Here is a 19,064-nt window from a genome sequence, read left to right on the forward strand (position 1 = left end):
GATTTGCAGTTTTTAGTATGTCTCAGTGATTCTAAGGCAATGTAATTAAAACTGTGAAATCCTTGAAATGGTGGTCTGCATACTATTTTGTGAAGCTTGCAAATTAAAGTGATGGAAAAATTTATGTTGCAGGCCTTGGAGAAACTAGAATGATGATTTATTTTTACTGTATTTAATTAGTTTGCTTTCTTGCAAGATGTAAGTGTCCATTAATGAGTTGTCAAGAAGTGAGGAAGGAAAAGGCTTCTTGGTGGTTGCCTTGGAGAGTAATTCTGCAAACTCTAGAACCTAAGTAAGTTTCTATGTTAAATTGAAATGTTGGAAATACCAGAAAATATTTTTTTAAAGAATAAATGCCTTTGCTGCAATAGACATCAGTAGAAATTGAAAAGCTTTTATGAAAAACATTTTATGGCTCTAGAACTAAATTAGATTTATCTTTTTAGTCTGAAGTTTACAATGTAGCTACAATTCATAATATTCAGAAAATGCTGCCCTTTTTTTGCACTTTACAAAGAGCCAAACAGCTCAAAAGTTCAGACTTAGATCCATTACAGAATAAAATGTTTTTATGATTGCATCAGAACATACATATTGCAATTTATTGTGTGTTGAGTACTATTGAATATGTACTAAGGAGTCTATGAATCGTTATATGTTCAAGGGATATGTGCTAAAGATTAAGTATACAGAATAATGTCTTACAGAATCATTTATCTTCTTGCCTTCTGTAGTCACTAATATTTTAAGAGATTTCTTGCAAGTTGACCTGCTTCTAGGAAGAAGTTGGCGATTGAAACATTATTGGATATATCTGGAAGGAGAGAGAAGAATAACAGAAAAGATGCAATAAAGCCTGTCTTAAGGAATTACACAGGGAATTAAAAAAGCAGTAGCTTACTGAGGAGGTGTTCTTTTTATAATTTAAATGGAGAAAAGCATAATCTGAGCAATATGCCAAGTCTGGAAAATGGAACAGTGCCTTTGTACTCTGGCTGAAAATAAATGCCTCAATATTTGGATTATTTTTTTAAGCAAGGGTAATTCTATACAATAAAATGGAATTGTTATGTAAAACCTGTTGTGTTGATCCCAGTTAATAGGAATAGACTAGAACACTCAATGGTCTTTGTCATATTAATTTCAGTAATTGGAATGTATCCCTTTTGGATACATTACCTGGGGGATACACATGGGATACATACCTAGGGGATAGTTGACATGGGCAGAAGTCACTGATGCTAATGCATAAATGCTGGAGTACTTTCAGCAAAGGGGAACTGATTGCTGTCCTGGTATTTAAAATGCATCATGTGATTTCTTTAGGGCACGTTCACGGAAATCCCAGCTAGCAACATCCGAAGAGTTATTGCTAAAAGATTAACAGAATCTAAAACCACCATACCTCATGCATATGCCGCTGCTGACTGTGCCATTGATGCTGTTTTGAAATTAAGAAAAGAATTGGCCAAAGGTTAGTAGTCTGATTCACTTTAACGTGTGGTAATACTAATTTGGTTATGCTATAATTTAATTTTTCCTGTTTACATAAACTTCCCCAGGAGGTGGAGATTTTGTCTAGGTAGACCACTATGCATTCAAATAGGGGTTTTTTCAGTATGTTGGACTCAAGCTGTAGTTCCTGGCAGTTGTTGAATTGGACAACTTGTCAGGATACCGGGAGACAGGGGTGTTACTTTGCCAACTCACACATCACTCTGAAGTCTTATTTTCCACAATTACCAGGCTGCATAAGCACTAGTGATGCTCTGTTTGGTGATGGAGACATTCACCTCCTAGACTGGTACTAAGTCTCTGACTTGGGTAAAATAATTTTAGGTCTAAGACACTTCAAATGTTGATCTAAAGCTTCAGGGTTACTGCCATGGTTTGAAAGCTTATCGGTTCAAATAGTGGCTTTCCTAAGCCATGTGAGCTCTCATTCAGAATAATGCAGCAAAATATTTTAATTTACATTTTTATTGCTCTGCTGATTGAGAAACTGAGGCCAACTGTTCTGTACAGTGACTAGCCCATGCTTATCTGTTTGTGTGGTCTAAAATTAAATTTGACAGATATATTCAGGTTTTCTAGATGATGGTACAGGAGCTGCTTTTCCTTCTACTGGAGTTTTGAGTGACTAATTTTTAATGCAACAGTACCCAGGTGATTTTTCTACCTGTTATTTTTCCGAATGGTATCTTATTCACAAATGAATGCCAAAGACATTTTCTGATGTTGATATTTTCTTTAAGCAGCAGCAGTTCATAAGGAATGAACCAAAAAAGGATCTTAGTTAGGAAGACTCACTTGAAATTTTTCACACCTCTCCTGCTGTTGTTGATTCTTAATGAGTATTTCCTTTAAATGCAGAGGTGGAAAAGCCATATGTCTTTGCATGAAATTGAATTACAGAGCTTGTCCTGGTAGATTTTTGTTTCCTCTGAAGGAAATTGTGGGGTTTTCTACTATTATAAACTTCAGTGATGCAGGGTAAAATATTACCAGATGTGGATCATTTAACTGTATTCCTGCTCTACTACCAGACAGTGACATTTTTGCCAAGGGTTAGGAATGTAGCATGTAAACAGAAACCAGTGTATGTTTGATGATGAAGGTACAGGTCTGTCTGATGTGAAATTCTGTCAGTGCAGCCTAGAATTGAAAGTTCCATTATGTTCTGTTGGAATGCTGTCTCTCTTCCTACACATAGATTACTAATCATGGCAAATGTTGCAGGCCAGTTATGTGGTAAGTGAATACTTGGTTCACTCCTCTAAATTTATGATGACTTAAGAATATTTCACTTGATATAATTATTTATAAATTATTTTCCCTTGCAAAAATATTTCTAAAGATGTGTATGTTATATGCCATAAACCAGATTTGAAAATTAGGCAGTTTGGCTACTTGATCAGTTTTGCTGAGAGTGGTGATGGTGATGGAAGTGTAATGTAGTTTTTTTGTATTGTGAGAATGATGAGTTTAATATTGTGTAAATGTCATGCATTTCAGGGTAATTTTATGGCCTAATCTGCTTTGTATCTCTTATCCCTGCTTCTGATGCCACTCCTGATTTTAGTTACCAGTTTTAGTCTCCTGAAACTCTCCTGAGTGTCTTTGCATGAGATTTTTCTTGATGGATATGCCTTTTGTCCCAAGGGGGGAAAAGTTTTCCCTCTTTTATTATTGGATTTTGAAGATAAGTGACTTTCTGTTAATGCTTCTAAGAAATAAATCTGCTGAATCACTAGAATCTTGTCATCACACAAATGCTGATAAAGCAAATCTTACAAACAATGATTGTTATCTTTTTAAAAATTTTTTCTGTTTCCCTTTGCAGATGACATTAAAGTATCTGTAAATGATTTTATTATCAAGGCAACAGCAGTTACTCTGAAGGTAAGCAAATAATTGACTTTAAGAATATATTTTAGTAGTAAACTCCCAAGGAGACAAGCAGAGTATTTTGTGAGTATATGGAGATATGAGTGGGATCACAGTAAAGCTGGTAATTCTGTATTACTTATTGCCAGTTTTTTTTAGGTTTCCAGGTTTCACTGGATACGCTGTGAACTATAAAAATGAGAACTTCTTAGTGGAGATCCACTTACTGCAGTTAACATCTGCAAATCATAGTAGTTGTTTAGTCAGCAAACTACAGCCATTGCCAAGATCATTAATTTAATCTTAGGTACATCTTATTTCTTTTAGTTATAAGCAAGTCTTTATCTAAGTCTTACACAAACCTTGTTATTACCTCAGGTGTATTCTGATGGCACATTGAATGATACCTGCTTGGAAATAAAAATTCTTCTGGCAACCACTCTGCTCATTGCTAGGAATTCTCATGGCCTGGATTACCTCATAATAATATAAAAACATTGGAAAGGATGTGAGAGCTGGTTTTCTCATTTGTGAGGATAATTCAAACTGTTTAAAGGTTGAGAGGAATTTATGTTTAAGTTGGAGGAGTGTTCCTGTTCCTATGGATGTATGGAATTGAGAGAACACTGGACTGGAAAAGACTTAACAGATTTCTAGCTGAACATGTACTAAATATTAATGTATAATTTGAAGAGGTATAGCTCAATGTATAATTTGGACAGGAAATAGAGAGGGTTCTAAACAGTTTCATAAGCAAGTGCCTGAGAGAAATTTGAGGCCTTATTTAGACTGAGAAAAAACCTCTGCAAGTTAATACCAAAACAAAAGGAGGGGCTAAATATGTGTGCTGTGCTTTGTTAGATTTGTACATAACAAGAAGCTTTTTTAGTGGTCTAATGAAACCTTTTGTGAGGAAATAGTGATACCCAAAGTTTACCATAAACTGCTGGGAGTGATGGATAACTTATCTCTGCACCAGAGAGCAGGTAAAAGGAACAGGAGACAGAGAGCAAGAGGTTTTGTGTTTTGTCTTCTGAGGGGGCTGTTAGCTTTTGAGCTGATAATAATATTGTGTTGATATGGAAGTAATCAATAAAATTCTTCTATCCTCTTGCTTTGTTAGAAATCTATGCTAGCATTTGTTTGACTATTAAAATAATACATTAAACAAGACCCAACAGATTTAACTCAGTATATCAGGAAACAAGTTCATGATCAAGCTCACATCTCATCTACTTGCTGTCAGTATTTTAGGGAAAGATGTGGGCAACTGCTTTAAAAAACTAAAACCCACTTCCACCTGTACCTCTCCTCCCTGAAGCTGGGTGGTGTGAATACATCTTCAAGTTTAAATTCAAGGCAGTTTCTTTGACTCTTTTCTGAGTGCTCTTCAGGGAATATTTTGTTACTACTTTATTTCTGAACAATGAAAAATGTGTTGTTCTAGCTCTAATGAGCTGACTGCAGCTGGTTTGACAGTTTGACACACCTCAAGATACTGCTTGTATTGGTTCTTGAACGTGCTAAATTTCTCCTTCACTTAGGATATCACAACTTCAGTTATGGCTTCTGTGTTTCAGCTTGGTCTAGATATCTGACAGGCAAGATTTTATGAATGTGCCAGTGGGCTCACCAGGTGACTGCCCAGTAGAGCCATTCTTCTTTCTGGTGCAAGGAGGGAGAAGGGTGCAGAAAGGAAGTAAAACTTCCAGGCTGATATCCTCAAGTGGCTGGGCTTTGTAGCAACACCTCCTATAGCAGCTGTCCTTTCATTTATGAAGTGACAAATTCTGTCCCTACAGTCTCTTTTGAATACCTTTTTTATATAAAGAGTTTGAGTTGCACAGCACCTGCTTGAGAGCATCTTAAAACTGTCTAAACCTTAGGACTTCTAGAAGTTTATTTAGCTTGCAAAGAAGAATACTACATACTTTTTTCTTCTTTTCTCTCTTTCCTTCTTTTTTTTCCCCACTGTACATGCTGGTGTTGAAGAATAGAAACACAGAGTACTGTCATACCACTTCTTCCTAGGAGTGCAGTTACTTTAGATAGACAGTCACTTTTGATATTGTGTCCCTCCTGTAATTTTTCTGGAATATCTTCTTCATTTCATTAAACTCAAAAAGCTAAATGAAATTATCAGTGAACATCTCAATTTTAACTTTGTCCACCCACAAAAATAATCTGATGCATTTTAGGAGAACATCTGAATAACAGTGAGTGTACCTGCAACATAAATTATTTGTTGGGAATCATGCTTGAGAAATCAGTGAAAAACATGTGGGTATAGTAGGATGTCCATTTCCATGCTTTAAGATCCAGCATCCTGTGATTTATTTTGTGGGAGAAGTTGCATTGCTTTGAGGGTTTACATGCTGGCCATCATAAGGTGGTATCAGTGAGGAAATTTACGTTGCATTTGAAGTAATGTGAGGTTTTTTTCCTAGCAACACCGAACAAACTTCTGTCTGTCCTGCCATTTTTAGTTTCTGGTGCATACATTTCCTTCTTTTTGATGAAGTAAAAATTAATAAAATCAGCAAGCTAATTCGCTTGGTGGATGCCTGTTGGTAGCTATGTGTCTTAAAGGAATTTCCTTTTTCTTAATAACTGATTGCACTGTTATTCTTCTAACAGCTGTCTTTTTTTTATTGTCTGTCTGTGTTTTAGCAAATGCCAGATGTGAATGTAACGTGGGATGGGGAAGCCTGCAGGCGGCTGCAGTCCATTGACATCTCCATTGCCGTGGCAACGGACCGAGGGCTCATTACGCCAATCATAAAAGATGTTGCTGCCAAGGGAATAAAGGAAATTGCTGCCTCTGCAAAGGTGGGTCTGAAATGTGCAGCAGGCTGAGGAATGGAGCAGCTGTATGGTTTTCTGTAGCAGAAAATGTAGCGTGACCCAGATACACATCAGTAATAACAAAGGCAGTGGAACTAAAGCGGTTTCAGCATTACTTACACTTCAAAATTCTTATTAATTTTGCAACTGCATTTTTCATCAACAATAATATTGTGTTATTTATTTGAATGGTGGCTAGACTGCTTGAAAAATAAACCTGTACAGACTTTTGCAATTTAATATAATTGAAATTCTTTAATCCTCAAGAGAATGCTACTTAATGCTAGTTTCATTAGTATTTCCAGTCTTGGGGTTTGAGATTTTGGTTTTTTTGTGTTTTTTCCCTTACCCAGAAAATTTCTTGTGTCTGCGTTTTCTACTCTTTGCAGTTATATTATGGAACATATTTCTGTCTGCATTTTTTTCCAATATGCAGTTTAGTTAAGGATGTAACATTAAACTCCTCAGACTAATGAGCAGTATTTTGCATAGACCAGGTGCCAGTCAGAGTGATATGTGGCAGTTGTTGCCAGATAAAGGAGTGGTTTTTGGCAGGCAAAAGTAGAATGAATGATGAAATGTCCCAAGACAGGCCATTTTTTGTCATTTAACGAGTGCTAATCAAAGACCTACAGCATCTGAGGAATGCAGTCCTAGGACATAAAAGTGTCCCCAAACTAGACAGTACTGCACTTCATAAATTTTTGCGTTTTGTGTGAAACTATAGAAGCCATAATAGTCTGTGTTGATGGAGGGGAACAGCCAAAAAGTTGTGGCAGAAAAAGATGGGTTATACCACAAAGCATTCATCAATGGGTGTCTTTAAGATTTTTTTTCCAGTCCATATTGCTTACTTTATGCTGAATGTGTTGTGAAAGCAATTCCTTACACTAGTATCCAGTTGAGGAGGAAGGTCAGCTGAGGTTGTTGTGGGGTTAGTGATAGAATGACAAGAAGAGAAGCATTGTTCAGTGTTGTGCTTTCATTATAATCCCCAATACCTGTAATAGTGTGCAGTATTGCAAACCTCTCTTACCACAGATCAATGTCCTGCAGTTCCCATGATGGAAATGCAGCTTGTGTTACTTTCAATGGGGCCATGATAGTGAGCATTCCCCTTGCCTTTCAAGTGGAATGTGTGTGACATAGGTGTCCACACTAACATCATTTTACTTTTCAGCTTCCTCACTGAATTACTGAAATAAACACGTACCTGATGTGCACACACCGGAACTGCAGCTGATTCTCTGTCAGTCTCCCTTGTAGTTTGGCAGGCACTGTCTTTGTGTAATTGCTTATCTGTCCCCTTCTGCTGCATGTTAATGTTGACTTCTTTCCAGGTCATGTGCATCCTGGCACTGGATTGTCATCATTCAAATAATGCAATTGCACAAACGCATCACGCTTCTATTGATCCTGTTGTGTGAACACTGTTCCCATGACTATTGTCTTCACCAATTATTCAGAGATGAGAAAAAGCCTAAACTAAAGCTTAGTGTATCTTTGTAACTTTTACATGCTTATTATGAATTTTAGAATTTTGTACAGCTCTGTGATCATATCTTGGAACATAGTATGAACTTGGGCTGTATTTGAAGCTTTCTTCTGTTGAATTTTAAAGTAAAGTCTCACAAATGAAATGGAGATCACAGAAGGAGTGACCTTAAAGGCACCCTTCTAAAGGTGGTTGAATGTTTAGCTGGGAGAAATACATTCATTTAGTCTGGTAGAAAGTTCTGAAATGGTACATGTCAGTTTCTTTAAACAAATATGTTAGGAATACTATTAATTTATCTCATCAGTATTTTGCTAGATAATCTAAAACCACCAGAGAGAATGGTGGTTTCATTGTAAAAACTGGAACAATATTTGGAAGGTGAGAGAACAGCTTTTATTGAACAGCCAATATTGGTGGGAAAATGAAGTTTTGTGTCCTAGTCTCTTTGCCAAATCATTGCAGATAGAACAAGAGTGTTGCTGTTCTCTAAATCCAAAAGCAAGTGACTTTTGCTTACCTAATGTCTCTGTGGTACTTAAAAATGTCTTACTGAAATAAAAAGAATTAGTCTAATACAACACACTAATGTTTTTCTTTTCTCTGCCTGTTTTCTTTCATTTTCTGTAGGCTCTAGCAAAAAAGGCCAGAGATGGAAAATTGTTACCAGAAGAGTACCAGGGAGGATCCTTTAGGTAAAACTCTAGCAGCATTTAATACATGCACCATGGGTTCAGAACTGTTTTATCCTCAGCTATTCCACTGTCTTTTAATGCCTTGCTTTTAAAATCTTGCTCTGTTTAGATTGAAACCCCTTGTGATGGTTCTGAGGGTCAAACCTAGACTGAGTGTCTTGTATCAGGGGGAAACAATTACCCTGCTACAGGTTCATTTCATCTGTACTTGGCACTGGTGAGGCCACACCTTGAGACCTGTGTTCAGTTTTGGTTCCATCCCCACAAGAAAGACATTGAGGTCCTGGAGTGTGTCCAGAGTAGGGCAGTGGAGCTGGTGAAGGGTCTGGAGCACAAATCTTGTGAGGAAGAGCTGAAGGAACTGGGATTGTTAAATCAGGAGGGACCATACCACTCTTCACTCTTTCTGCCTAAAGGGAGTGTAGTTGTAGTGAGGTGTGGGTTGGCCTCTTCTCCCAGGTAGTAACAGGAAGAGAGGAAATGGCCTCAAGTTGCACCAAGGGAAGTTTAGATTGGATGTTAGGAAAGAATTCTTCATGAAATGGATTGTCAAGCATTGTAACAGGTTGTCCAGGGAAGTGGTTGAATCATCATCCCTGGAAGTGTTCAAAAAGCTGGTGGATGTGACACTTCAGGACTCGGTGTGTGGTGAACATGGCAGTGGTGCCATTTGATGGTGGGACTGTACCATTTAATCCTCTTTCCACTCTTTGCTGTAACCGTAACCAGAAAGGAGGAGATGGTGGGCCAGATTTCTCCATAGACAACTTGTCACAGAAGAATTCAAGCCTTTCCTAATGTACCACTTGACAGGTGGTGACCCAGGCAGAAATGTTTTCATGTGATACTTGTGATACCTAGATGCCCAAATTTTATTGCTTAGTGGATACCAGCAGCCATTGTAACCTGCAGTTGTGATGCTCAGTCTAAAAGACATTTGGCTTGGAACAGAGACAGGCAAAATATATTTAAAGACATTGCTTTGCTGGCTTACTTTCTGGCTTCATTGTGTGCAGTGCAAGAATCCATTGCTGTAAAGAAATGAGACTTTTTAAAAGGTGCATAATTTTTAATTGCAAAAATTCCAAACCCTTGAGAGTCTGGGTGTGCTCAACTGAAAACAGTTCAGATCTATTTTTAACTTAATGGGTTTTGCCTTGGAGGAAATTTAAATTATAGCAGTTCTTGTATATAGATTATTTCCTGGAGGTGATATGTAATTTCTGATGTTACTGAAACTCCTTTCTGTTTTATTCAGTATCTCCAATCTGGGCATGTTTGGCATCAGTGATTTCACAGCAGTCATAAACCCTCCTCAGGCCTGCATCCTCGCTGTGGGCCGAGCAAGACCAGCGCTCAAGATTGTGGAAGATGAAGAAGGGAATGAGAAACTTGAGCAGCATCAGCTCATGACAGTGACTCTCTCGAGTGATGGTCGGGTGGTGGATGATGAACTGGCTTCAAAGTTTCTGGAGACCTTGAAAGCCAATATAGAGAATCCAATGCGACTGGCCTTAAATTAAACTCGGTGAAGATTGCTTCCTGTTTTGGCAACATAGATAACTATTATATACTTAGGGTTGTTTTTCTGTATAGAGGAGTAAATAGCTGAAGACGGACAGTTAAAAATATTTAATTTATTAATTAATGTGAAACACTCATGATTTTAGTCTTCTATAATAACCAGGTTTCGTACTGTAAAGCTAAAAGACTTTGAAGTTAACATACCACATTTCTTTAAACACATAGTACCAATGGCACTTGTTTGCATAGGAGAGTCAATCTCATCTGTAAAAAAAACCTCAATAAAACTTCATGAAATATAAAAGGGAATAATAGAATAATTTGGGTTGCAAGAAACTTTTAAAGGTTGTCTAGTCCAGCTTCTCCTACAATGACCAGGGATGCCTTCTGAGCCCCACCCACCCTGACCTTGAATGTTTCCAGAGTTAAGGGATCTTCTGCCTCTCTGGGCAACCTGTACTATCTTTAACCACCCTTGCTGTAAAAATCTTCCTTATATCTAGTTTGAATCTACCCGCTTTCAGTTTAAAACTATCACCCCTTCTCCTATTGCAACAGGCCCTGCTAAAAATTTGTTCCAGTCTTTCTTAAAAGCCTCCTTTAAGAATTGAAAAAAACAGAACTTAATTGTGCAGTATTCTCAGAGAGGTCCCAGTATGAAAGGTCAAATTTTGCACACTGAATAGTTGCTGATAAATGCTATTCTTTGCATGGATGGAATGTAGATGTAAGTAGAAAGTGTTTCATCATCAGTGTATATTGAAATATAACTTGGAGGCTCAAGTGCAGTGGCCTGATCTTTAACAGAATTAGATTGGTATCTTTCTTACATATAAATATGGAACCACATATTGCATGTAAATGTTATGAAATAACTGTGTTTACAGGACCTCATGAGAATATAAATTGTCAATAGAATTATGGGAGTTTGTCTTATTCTGGTTTGTGCAATTGCTTTTTCCTAATGATTTGTAGGAATTAATTATGGCAGCAACTCAACAAGTAAACAGCTACTTGCAAGACAGCCTTTACTTTAAACTGACGTGAGAGTTTTTGATAAATGAGTTTGCTTCTTTAGCTTCTTCTTCTGTCATAAATTTCACAAACTATTAGTTTGACTGGAGAGATTTTTGATTACTAGATATAGTTTACTGTACAGGAATGGACATAGCCATTCTTTATTTCCAAGAGTTTTTTACTGATAAACCATATTAAAATTGGTTACTGAGGATTATTTTGCAATTTGAAACTATTGACTTCCAATTTTTCCAAAGCTGTTTATTAACCTCGTATTACTGTGGGGGAAAAAAAAAAGGATCAATTTCTATATTGTCTTTAAAGTACAAGAAGATCTCATTATTTGCTGAATCAGCTCTGCTCAGATTTTTCAGGCCGACTGTAAATCTGATTTCCTGCTTTTCGCTCGTGCACGCGTTGCTGCAGGGGTGCTGTGTTTCCCCTCCACGCCAGGTGGTGCTCCTGCAGGTGAGGGCTGCATGGCTGCTCCGTGTCGCTGCAGTTCTGCACGTTCTGCCATCCCTTCTTGCGAGCCAGGGCTTTTCCTGCGCCCTCGGAGCCGCTGGAAGGCGCTGTTGCATGCAAGGATGGGATGGGATGGGATTTGTGTCCCGTCTCACCCGCATGGCTGCTCTCATCCGCTGTGCTGTCCCAGCAGGCAGGGCAGCTTCTGCCGGTTAAATCAACCTTTGGAGCTTCGGAACCGGGCAAGGCTAACACAAGGTTGAATTGCAGTTTCTTTGCAATGCCTGCTTTGCCAGCATTGTTATTTGAAGCAGATGTAATGTGTCAGTCATCAGCCTGTGAAGGAAATGTGTGGAGTTCAGATGGGTGGTAGCAGTCAGATCTCCTTAATTCAGAGGAAATGTATCCTTTGGCAACATCTAGCACGTCAGAAGTGAGGCAACAAATATGTGCCTATACGGATTAAATATTCAGTACCTTCTTGATGATTTGGGATAGGAACAATGGGTAAATTGCCAGAAAGTGAATAATTGGTAATGGGTATGCTTGCTTTTGAAGCAAATTTTCCTCAAAGTAAAATTTTTCAGATGAGAAATGTAGCTTTCTGTATTTTATTCTTTCAAATGTCTTCTGACAGCCTATTCTTCACATACCAAAGCAAGAAATACAATGAAGATATCTATTTTCGTGAGTAATGTTTTAAAAAAACATAAAAATGGAGTATACTAATATGTGCTGGAAATGTGTGCCTTTAGGATACATACTATCTTTGTATCATTTTCCATTGCAGGAGGCATGATTGAGGAAAAAAAAGCTATTTTATACTTTGTGATTGTTGGCAAATATTGAATTGTGTGTCACACTTTAATCCCTAATAGCAATATCACAATATTTGACTTTTGGGCATTTTTTTTTCCTGCAATCTACTCAAAATATAATCTCTCTAATTCCTGCTTGATGCTCTATCCTGCACCTCAGGATACAGTTGGCTCTACTGGCTGCCAGGGCCCACTGCTGACTCATATGCAGTGATGTTCTATTCTGTTTGTCTCAAAAATGTTGAAGGCATAGAGAGCAGATTCCTCTAAGCCAGTATAGCAGTTGCATCCATAATAGATTAAACAGGGAAAAAACTGATAAGCTGAAAGTATCTTTCAGCATGTTCTTTAGTTAAGCATAAGGTTTGAACTTTAAACTTGGGATTTCTTTCTGTGTAGTCATGCTTGAGTGAATCAGGAGGATGTTCATGGTAGCAGATGTGTAGAAACATGTCCAAGAAACACAGAAACTTAGGATCTGAGTGAAATCACGTGTTGATTGAACTGGGGTGAAAATCACTCACTGGAAGCTACAGGCTGCTCTGCATGTTTACTTTACAAAATCTGCATCTTTCATCTTTATCAGTGAAAAACCATCACTGTTTGCCTGAACTCTGTTTGCGCTCCTTCACTTTTACGTCAATTTTGTTTCAACTTGTAGGTGTTGTGGTACATAATTATTCAGCTACAATAACCATACTGTTCTTCCCTTTCTCCATAATAATGGCCCTACCTGGCAAGTTAAACATTTGTGTCATTATGAGACAATAAGTAGCTGGAAAATGACAGACATTTCTGTTTGTTCTGTACCTGTGTTAAGGAAAGTGATTCATGTGACGTTAATGAATGCCACTATTTATCTCCTTCAAAGATAAGAGAACAAGAGAAGATTCCCTTTTATACTTTGGAAGTTTTTCTTGAGTCCTAGACCTAGACAGGAAGAAAGGGCAGCCGTGAACATTTTTATTTCTGTTCACTGTTGTATGAAGAGTGAAGTGAATTGTTAAAGCAACAGTTCTCTCCTGCAGTTCAATGATTTTTTCATTGTCTGTGTGATGTGTATTACAGCACACTCTTCAATTTGCAGGAATCTGATGAATTGAAGGATACTCTCCATCAACCTAAGCATCAATTAATCCCTGTTTCAGTTTCCTATTTTAAGAAACAGTTATGTTTCATTTTGCAGCTTTGGTACACTTTTAATTTCTTCTCTGCCAAATATATTATAAGCTTACATATCTGAGGAGGCTATTTGTTTGTGCAGATGCTTACACTTGCTGTGTCACGTCCCAGTCTGCGTTAGCAGCATGGAGGTTTCTACAGACAGCATCATGCTGTTTCCTTCTCCTTTCCTGGAGAACAGGAACTGATTCCTGGGTTGATCAGAAAAAGAACTCTTCTTACACTCTTCTGAAGTTTGAAACTTTTGACTTACAGTGTGAATTTCAATCCAATATTGTGCAATATGTTACTTGCTCATTCTAGGATAGTAGGAAAGAATTCTACAGCACCTTTACTATTCTTTTAAAATACAAACAATGCACTGATTCAAATGAAAGTAACATTCAAATTCCACCCCCACCCCCAAGAGTATTTAGAGAATGAACTAATTTGCAGTTATTGTGGAGTCAATTCAGAAGTTAATTGGCTGTGCCCAGGGAAATTCATCAGATGTTTTAATACCTTGCATTTATCTGTTGATAAATAGAGAGGAATTACAGCTTTTTCAGGTGGGTTTGGAGTCTTTTCTCTGTCCATTCCTATTTTGAACCTACTATAGCTATCACAGTCTTCAACGCAGGTGGTGTCTTACTCAAGCTCATAACGAGGGCTAATGATTCTGAGTGACTCCCAGGCTGGAGCAGAAGAAACATTTCTGGATATGTGGTTATCTGAAACAATGCTCTAAGGTACCTCCTTGGCTGCTACCCATATGCATTTCTGTGCTCTCTGGCAGCTGCAGACAGAGGCCACAGAGGGTTGAGGCCCTCTTACTGAAGTGGATAATACTCATAGAAGTGATTATTGAAATTCACCTGTCAAGGCTGTCTCAAATATTCAAATGGCTTAAATTTTAAGTGTAGTCTGAGCTGAAAGAGGCACTTTAGCCAAAGACTAGATTTAAGCAGTTGCAGGAAGACATCTGTAATTTTGAAGACCATCCTTATTGTGGAGGGTAGAAGAGATGAAAGGAAGTCAGAAGAAAGGAGTCTTTTTCACCTGCATTTGAATAGCATTCTTTGTGTAGCATTATCTCTATTTTATTCATTATCAAGGAGTGCCTGGATTTCTTTAAGCCATAAAGTATAAGCAGGTGATCTCTGATTGTGTAATTCTCATAGGCAAACTCTAAAGGAAATAATGCTTCAAAACTTTAATATTCCTTAATGCATTTAGAAAGGGAATTTTACTTCTTGGACCTCCTTTTAAAGGAAATGCGTAATTCCTGTGTGTGTGAGTGCCCATGTACAATCTCTGCATGTGCAGAGACAGACAGGTAAAGACCATCTGCTGCTTTTTCAACCATGTTTGTTAAAGCCTTTCAGATTTCAGCTACAGGATGAACAGGGGCAGGCTTCTGAATTCCCCTGCTGAGACTTCAACATTTCTGCTTTAATGTTGGTGTTTCGATGTGTGTGTACAGGTACAACACTGGGGGAGGCCTGAGAGAAACCTGCCCTGATTGCATTTGAAGAGAGTAATTGCAACATTGCATCTGTTGCTCAAACAGGAGTGATGAGACAGGTGCAATGATAGCTGGGAGCAAATACTCTTGGCTAAGAGAGGCACCCTGAAGAATCTGTGAAGCAATCTTTGAGTGAGAAAGCAGCCTTCCCATGTACCTACCTCACCACAGTATTTTGGAGCTGTGGAAGGATGAAGAGTTATCTTTTGTGAGAATAATTTGTCCAATTGAAGAGGTTTTAAACTATTTTTTTTTTGTTGTTAAATAATAGAAAGACATTTAACCAAGTAAAACGTGGAATAGTTGTGTAATACTCAACTTACAGATAAATCTAACATATACTACAGATAAATCTATCATATCTCATCTAAGAAAACACATGGTATAGGGACTGCTTTAGGCATAGGCTAAGCCATTATTTTTCTCTGTGCTTTTCTAAGCATGAGTCCAGTTTAATTTTTAAGCTGCCTAATGTGGTAATTGTCCTCCTGTGGGTGTGCACTATGTCCAGCTCAGTAGTGTGTGTCTGTGTGTACCATTCAAATCAAACTGGACATGGATGATAATTGATAATTTACTTTTAACTTCAGAATTGTGACATCAATACCAAAGGAAATGACATCTCTAAAATAGCAACAAGCAAAACAAAAAACCAACCAACCAAAACCTGCCTTGTGAATAGCTATAATGCTCCACTGAGACAAGAGTTTTAACTGGTGGCAGAAAGTGACATTAGGACAGGAAAAAAGTAACTCTGTGGAGAACTCAGTGACATAAGAACTCTGGATTCTTGCATACCTGAGAGGGTGGGGAGTGTTTGTTTTGAGGGTTTTTTTTTTTTTTTCAGTTTTTAGATTAATTAAATACAGAAAGATGTGGCTTTGTTGTAAGTGACAATTTTTTTCCCATAGCAACCACAAGTTCTAATTAAAAGTTCTAGAATGCGTTCTTTTGACTCTGGAAGTTTTAGGGATTTCTTCTGAAGTTCTTGTGGTATTAAAAATAATTGTTTTCATGTGGTTTGCCATTATTTTTGTGGTAATTTAGAATGCTTGGCTGGAGTTTCATAAGTGAAGAAGAGATTAAACAACTAGAGATTGCAATTTTCTTTGCTTGAAGTATGTAACTGCTAGGTAAGTTTTCTGGAGTAGGTGCCCCTGTCAATAACAGCAGGAAATGTAAAGATGGCCTTTTTGTAGGCTTTCAGCCATGTGAGAACAATATCTAATTTCTTCTTGCTCAATTTCCTTTTTTTTTCCCAGTTAAAATTAGTTTCAATATACTGAAAGTAGTAGTGACCTAGTTTACCAAAACATTTATAAACACAATGATGTTCTTACAAAATTTTGAATTATATCTGCACATAAAAATGTTTTCATTAGAATTCTGAAGGACATTCCAAAGATGCTCAATTGCACAAGTTTTGTTTCAGATATAGATTTATGTCAGCAGCAAAGTGTATGCATAAAGATTATTTTAGTACTGACCACCACTTTTAAATTAAGAGGTCATTTTAGTAGGAGGTTATTTATGTGTCAACTGTTTAAATAATTTGAAGAATTTCTTATCTGGCAATGTGTAATCAGTTTTTACGACAATCCCAGAAACCTTGACTCACCTCACCATGAAGTCCTAAGAATTTGTGTTATCTCTGAAATCCTTGTACAAACAGCCTTTTTTACAATAGAAGCATATTTGGACTTGAAAGAAATCTTCAACTGTTTTTGAAGGCTGTAAGGAGTCAACTTTCTCAGGTAGAGTTAAGTTTTTGTGAGTTTCTGTCTATCCTCCTTTAGCAACTGTTTTCTTGCTAGTATGCAGAGAATCTAGATTTCTGAAATAAAAATAGTGCTGGGACTGCCCACAGAGGTGCCAAGAGACTAAAAAGATTAGAATAGCAGCTCCAACTACATCTTTAAAAGCTGCCTTTGGCTTCCAGTGATAATGTGAAATATCAGTGAGGAAGCCCTTTGTTGTTCATGTGTCTCAGGTCTCTTGGGGCTGCCTCACATCTTTCAAGTAATCAAACTGTGAGAAGGCGCAGACAACAACTGACCACACAGCAGAAAGCTGAAGCATCTCTCAAATGTTTACTAGCAGTCCTGGCTAAACAGGGAGGTCTCTGCTGGCTGGAATTCTACAAAAGTGTCACCCATCTACAGAATGGGTTGGAAGGAGGATTTGGGGAACTACAGGTCTGTCAGCCTGACCTCAGTGCCAGGGAAGGTCATGGAGCAGATTGTCCTGAGTGTGGTCACACAGCAGGAGCAGGGCAGCCAGGGGATCAGCCCAGCCAGCACGGATTGGGAAAGGGAGGTTCTGTTTCAGCAACCTGATCTCCTATGACAAAATGACCTGTTCAGTGGATGAGGGAAAGGTTGTGGATGTTGTCTACCTTGACTGTGGTAAAGCTTTTAACAGCATTTCTCATTTTCAGCATTTTCTCCAGCATCCTCCTGGAGAAGCAGGCTGCCCATGGCTTGGAGAGGTGTTTACTGGGTAAACACTGACTGGATGGCTAAGCCTGGGGGTGGTGTGACTGGAGTTATCTGTGCTCTCAGCCATTGGAACAGGCTGCCCAGGGAAATGATTGAGTCACCATCCCTGGAGGTATTAACAGACATATAGATGTGGCACTCAGGGACATGGTTTAGTGCTGGACCTGGCAGTGGTAGGTTTACATTTGGACTTGATCTTGAGAATCTTTTCCAGCTAAATGATTCTATGATCTGGTTCAGCTACTTGGGGACATTTTAAAGATTCCAGAAATTAGGGTGAGAGATATTTTACCAAAGAGCTAGATTTCTGTTTTCCTTGTCCTGATTTTAACAGTGCCCCACGCTATATCTTAAATAATAACAATTTCTCCATCACCATAAGCGCGAAGTCTCAGTGTTCCTGGGCTGAGGTCATTCTGTTTGTGATGGAGATGATCTAGAGGCACTTGGTTTATGTTTGTTAGATGTAGTTATCAAAATTTCAGGCAGTTTGTGAATCTTATGGCAAAAACCTCACAGCCCTGCTGCTTCCCTCTCTTGAAGCCCAGGCTCCTGTCCCTTCTCCATCATTAGGTCCACTTTCCATGGCTCTGGATAATCCTTGCTCGTGCTGTTTCTCCCTGAAGATATCTCCTGTGCTTAGCAGCACTGTGGCACAAACTGGTTGATATTTATCTTCACAGTTCTGCAAAAGGAGTAAAGCAGTGGCTTAAGTAAGAATTGGTGATTATTTTCTATATATATATTCATGTGTGTGTGCGCTGTTGTATTCATTTGCCTAGCCAGAAAACTCTTTGAATGGTTTGTTTTGAGCTAAGTACTGAAAGCCTGTGAAGCAGGGAGAAATATTAAGATTACTTTATTTCCTCCTTTGTAAGCTGTTCATGTAATCCAGCAGAATTTGCCACTCCTTCTAAAGAATTCTTTTGTCTATCCATAAACTGCTTTAATTCTTTCAGATTCACTAAAGCAGGACTCCTTGATGACATAATGTGTTTTACATTTTAGAGCAGGGTACCTCTGACTGTTACCAAATCACTTTACTAGAGACTGTTCACTGACTGATATATAAAATACATTGTTGCAGCTAGCATTGTTTATAATTTTATTTTACTGGGTTTTTTTTCTTTACCTCTCAAGCCACGTTGTGATTGTCGTGGCCCTTTACATCTGATTTTTAAAAAAAGAAAAAAAAAAGCTACAGGAATAGGGGACAATAGTTGCTTTTCAGCAGTGGTGCCTGGAGACCAGATGGGATATCCAAAGGTGTGTAAAATAACACTGAGGCTTGCATGTAAACAACAAACTCGTATCTGAGTTGCATCACTAAGCACAGAGAGAAACCACTGCTAGGTTTGGACTTGCCATTCCTTGTTTCCCTAGAGAATAAGCTTGAATGATTTTTTTCAATTGAATTTTTTTTTTGATAGGACCTTTGTACTTTCACTGTCAAAGGTAAGAAGTCATTTTGAGTGCTGTTCTCAACTAGATAACAAAGGATTTGCTGGGAAACAGCTTGATTTTATTATTGTTCTGGTAGGTTTCAGATTTTCATAGCAGTGAACTGAATTTCAATGGAATAAAACAGGAGACACTTTCGTCTTCACTTTTGATTAAATCTCATCCAATTTTCAG

At 38.0% G+C, this 19,064-nt stretch overlaps 1 protein-coding gene across 1 annotated transcript in view; it reads left to right on the plus strand.

Moving 5' to 3' along the window:
- The window catches only part of PDHX (pyruvate dehydrogenase complex component X), a 33,550-nt gene extending 22,684 nt beyond the window's left edge, over positions 1–10,866 (plus strand). Inside the window, exons 7-11 of the mRNA XM_059474661.1 lie at positions 1,327–1,474; positions 3,344–3,402; positions 6,058–6,216; positions 8,357–8,421; positions 9,680–10,866. Of these exons, the coding sequence (XP_059330644.1) occupies positions 1,327–1,474; positions 3,344–3,402; positions 6,058–6,216; positions 8,357–8,421; positions 9,680–9,944 (696 nt within the window). The 3' untranslated portion in view covers positions 9,945–10,866. The remainder of the gene's footprint in view (positions 1–1,326; positions 1,475–3,343; positions 3,403–6,057; positions 6,217–8,356; positions 8,422–9,679) is intronic.
- Positions 10,867–19,064: the final 8,198 nt, after the last annotated feature.

This window comes from Ammospiza nelsoni, chromosome 6 (genome assembly GCF_027579445.1).
Source record: "Ammospiza nelsoni isolate bAmmNel1 chromosome 6, bAmmNel1.pri, whole genome shotgun sequence".
Taxonomy (NCBI): domain Eukaryota; kingdom Metazoa; phylum Chordata; class Aves; order Passeriformes; family Passerellidae; genus Ammospiza; species Ammospiza nelsoni.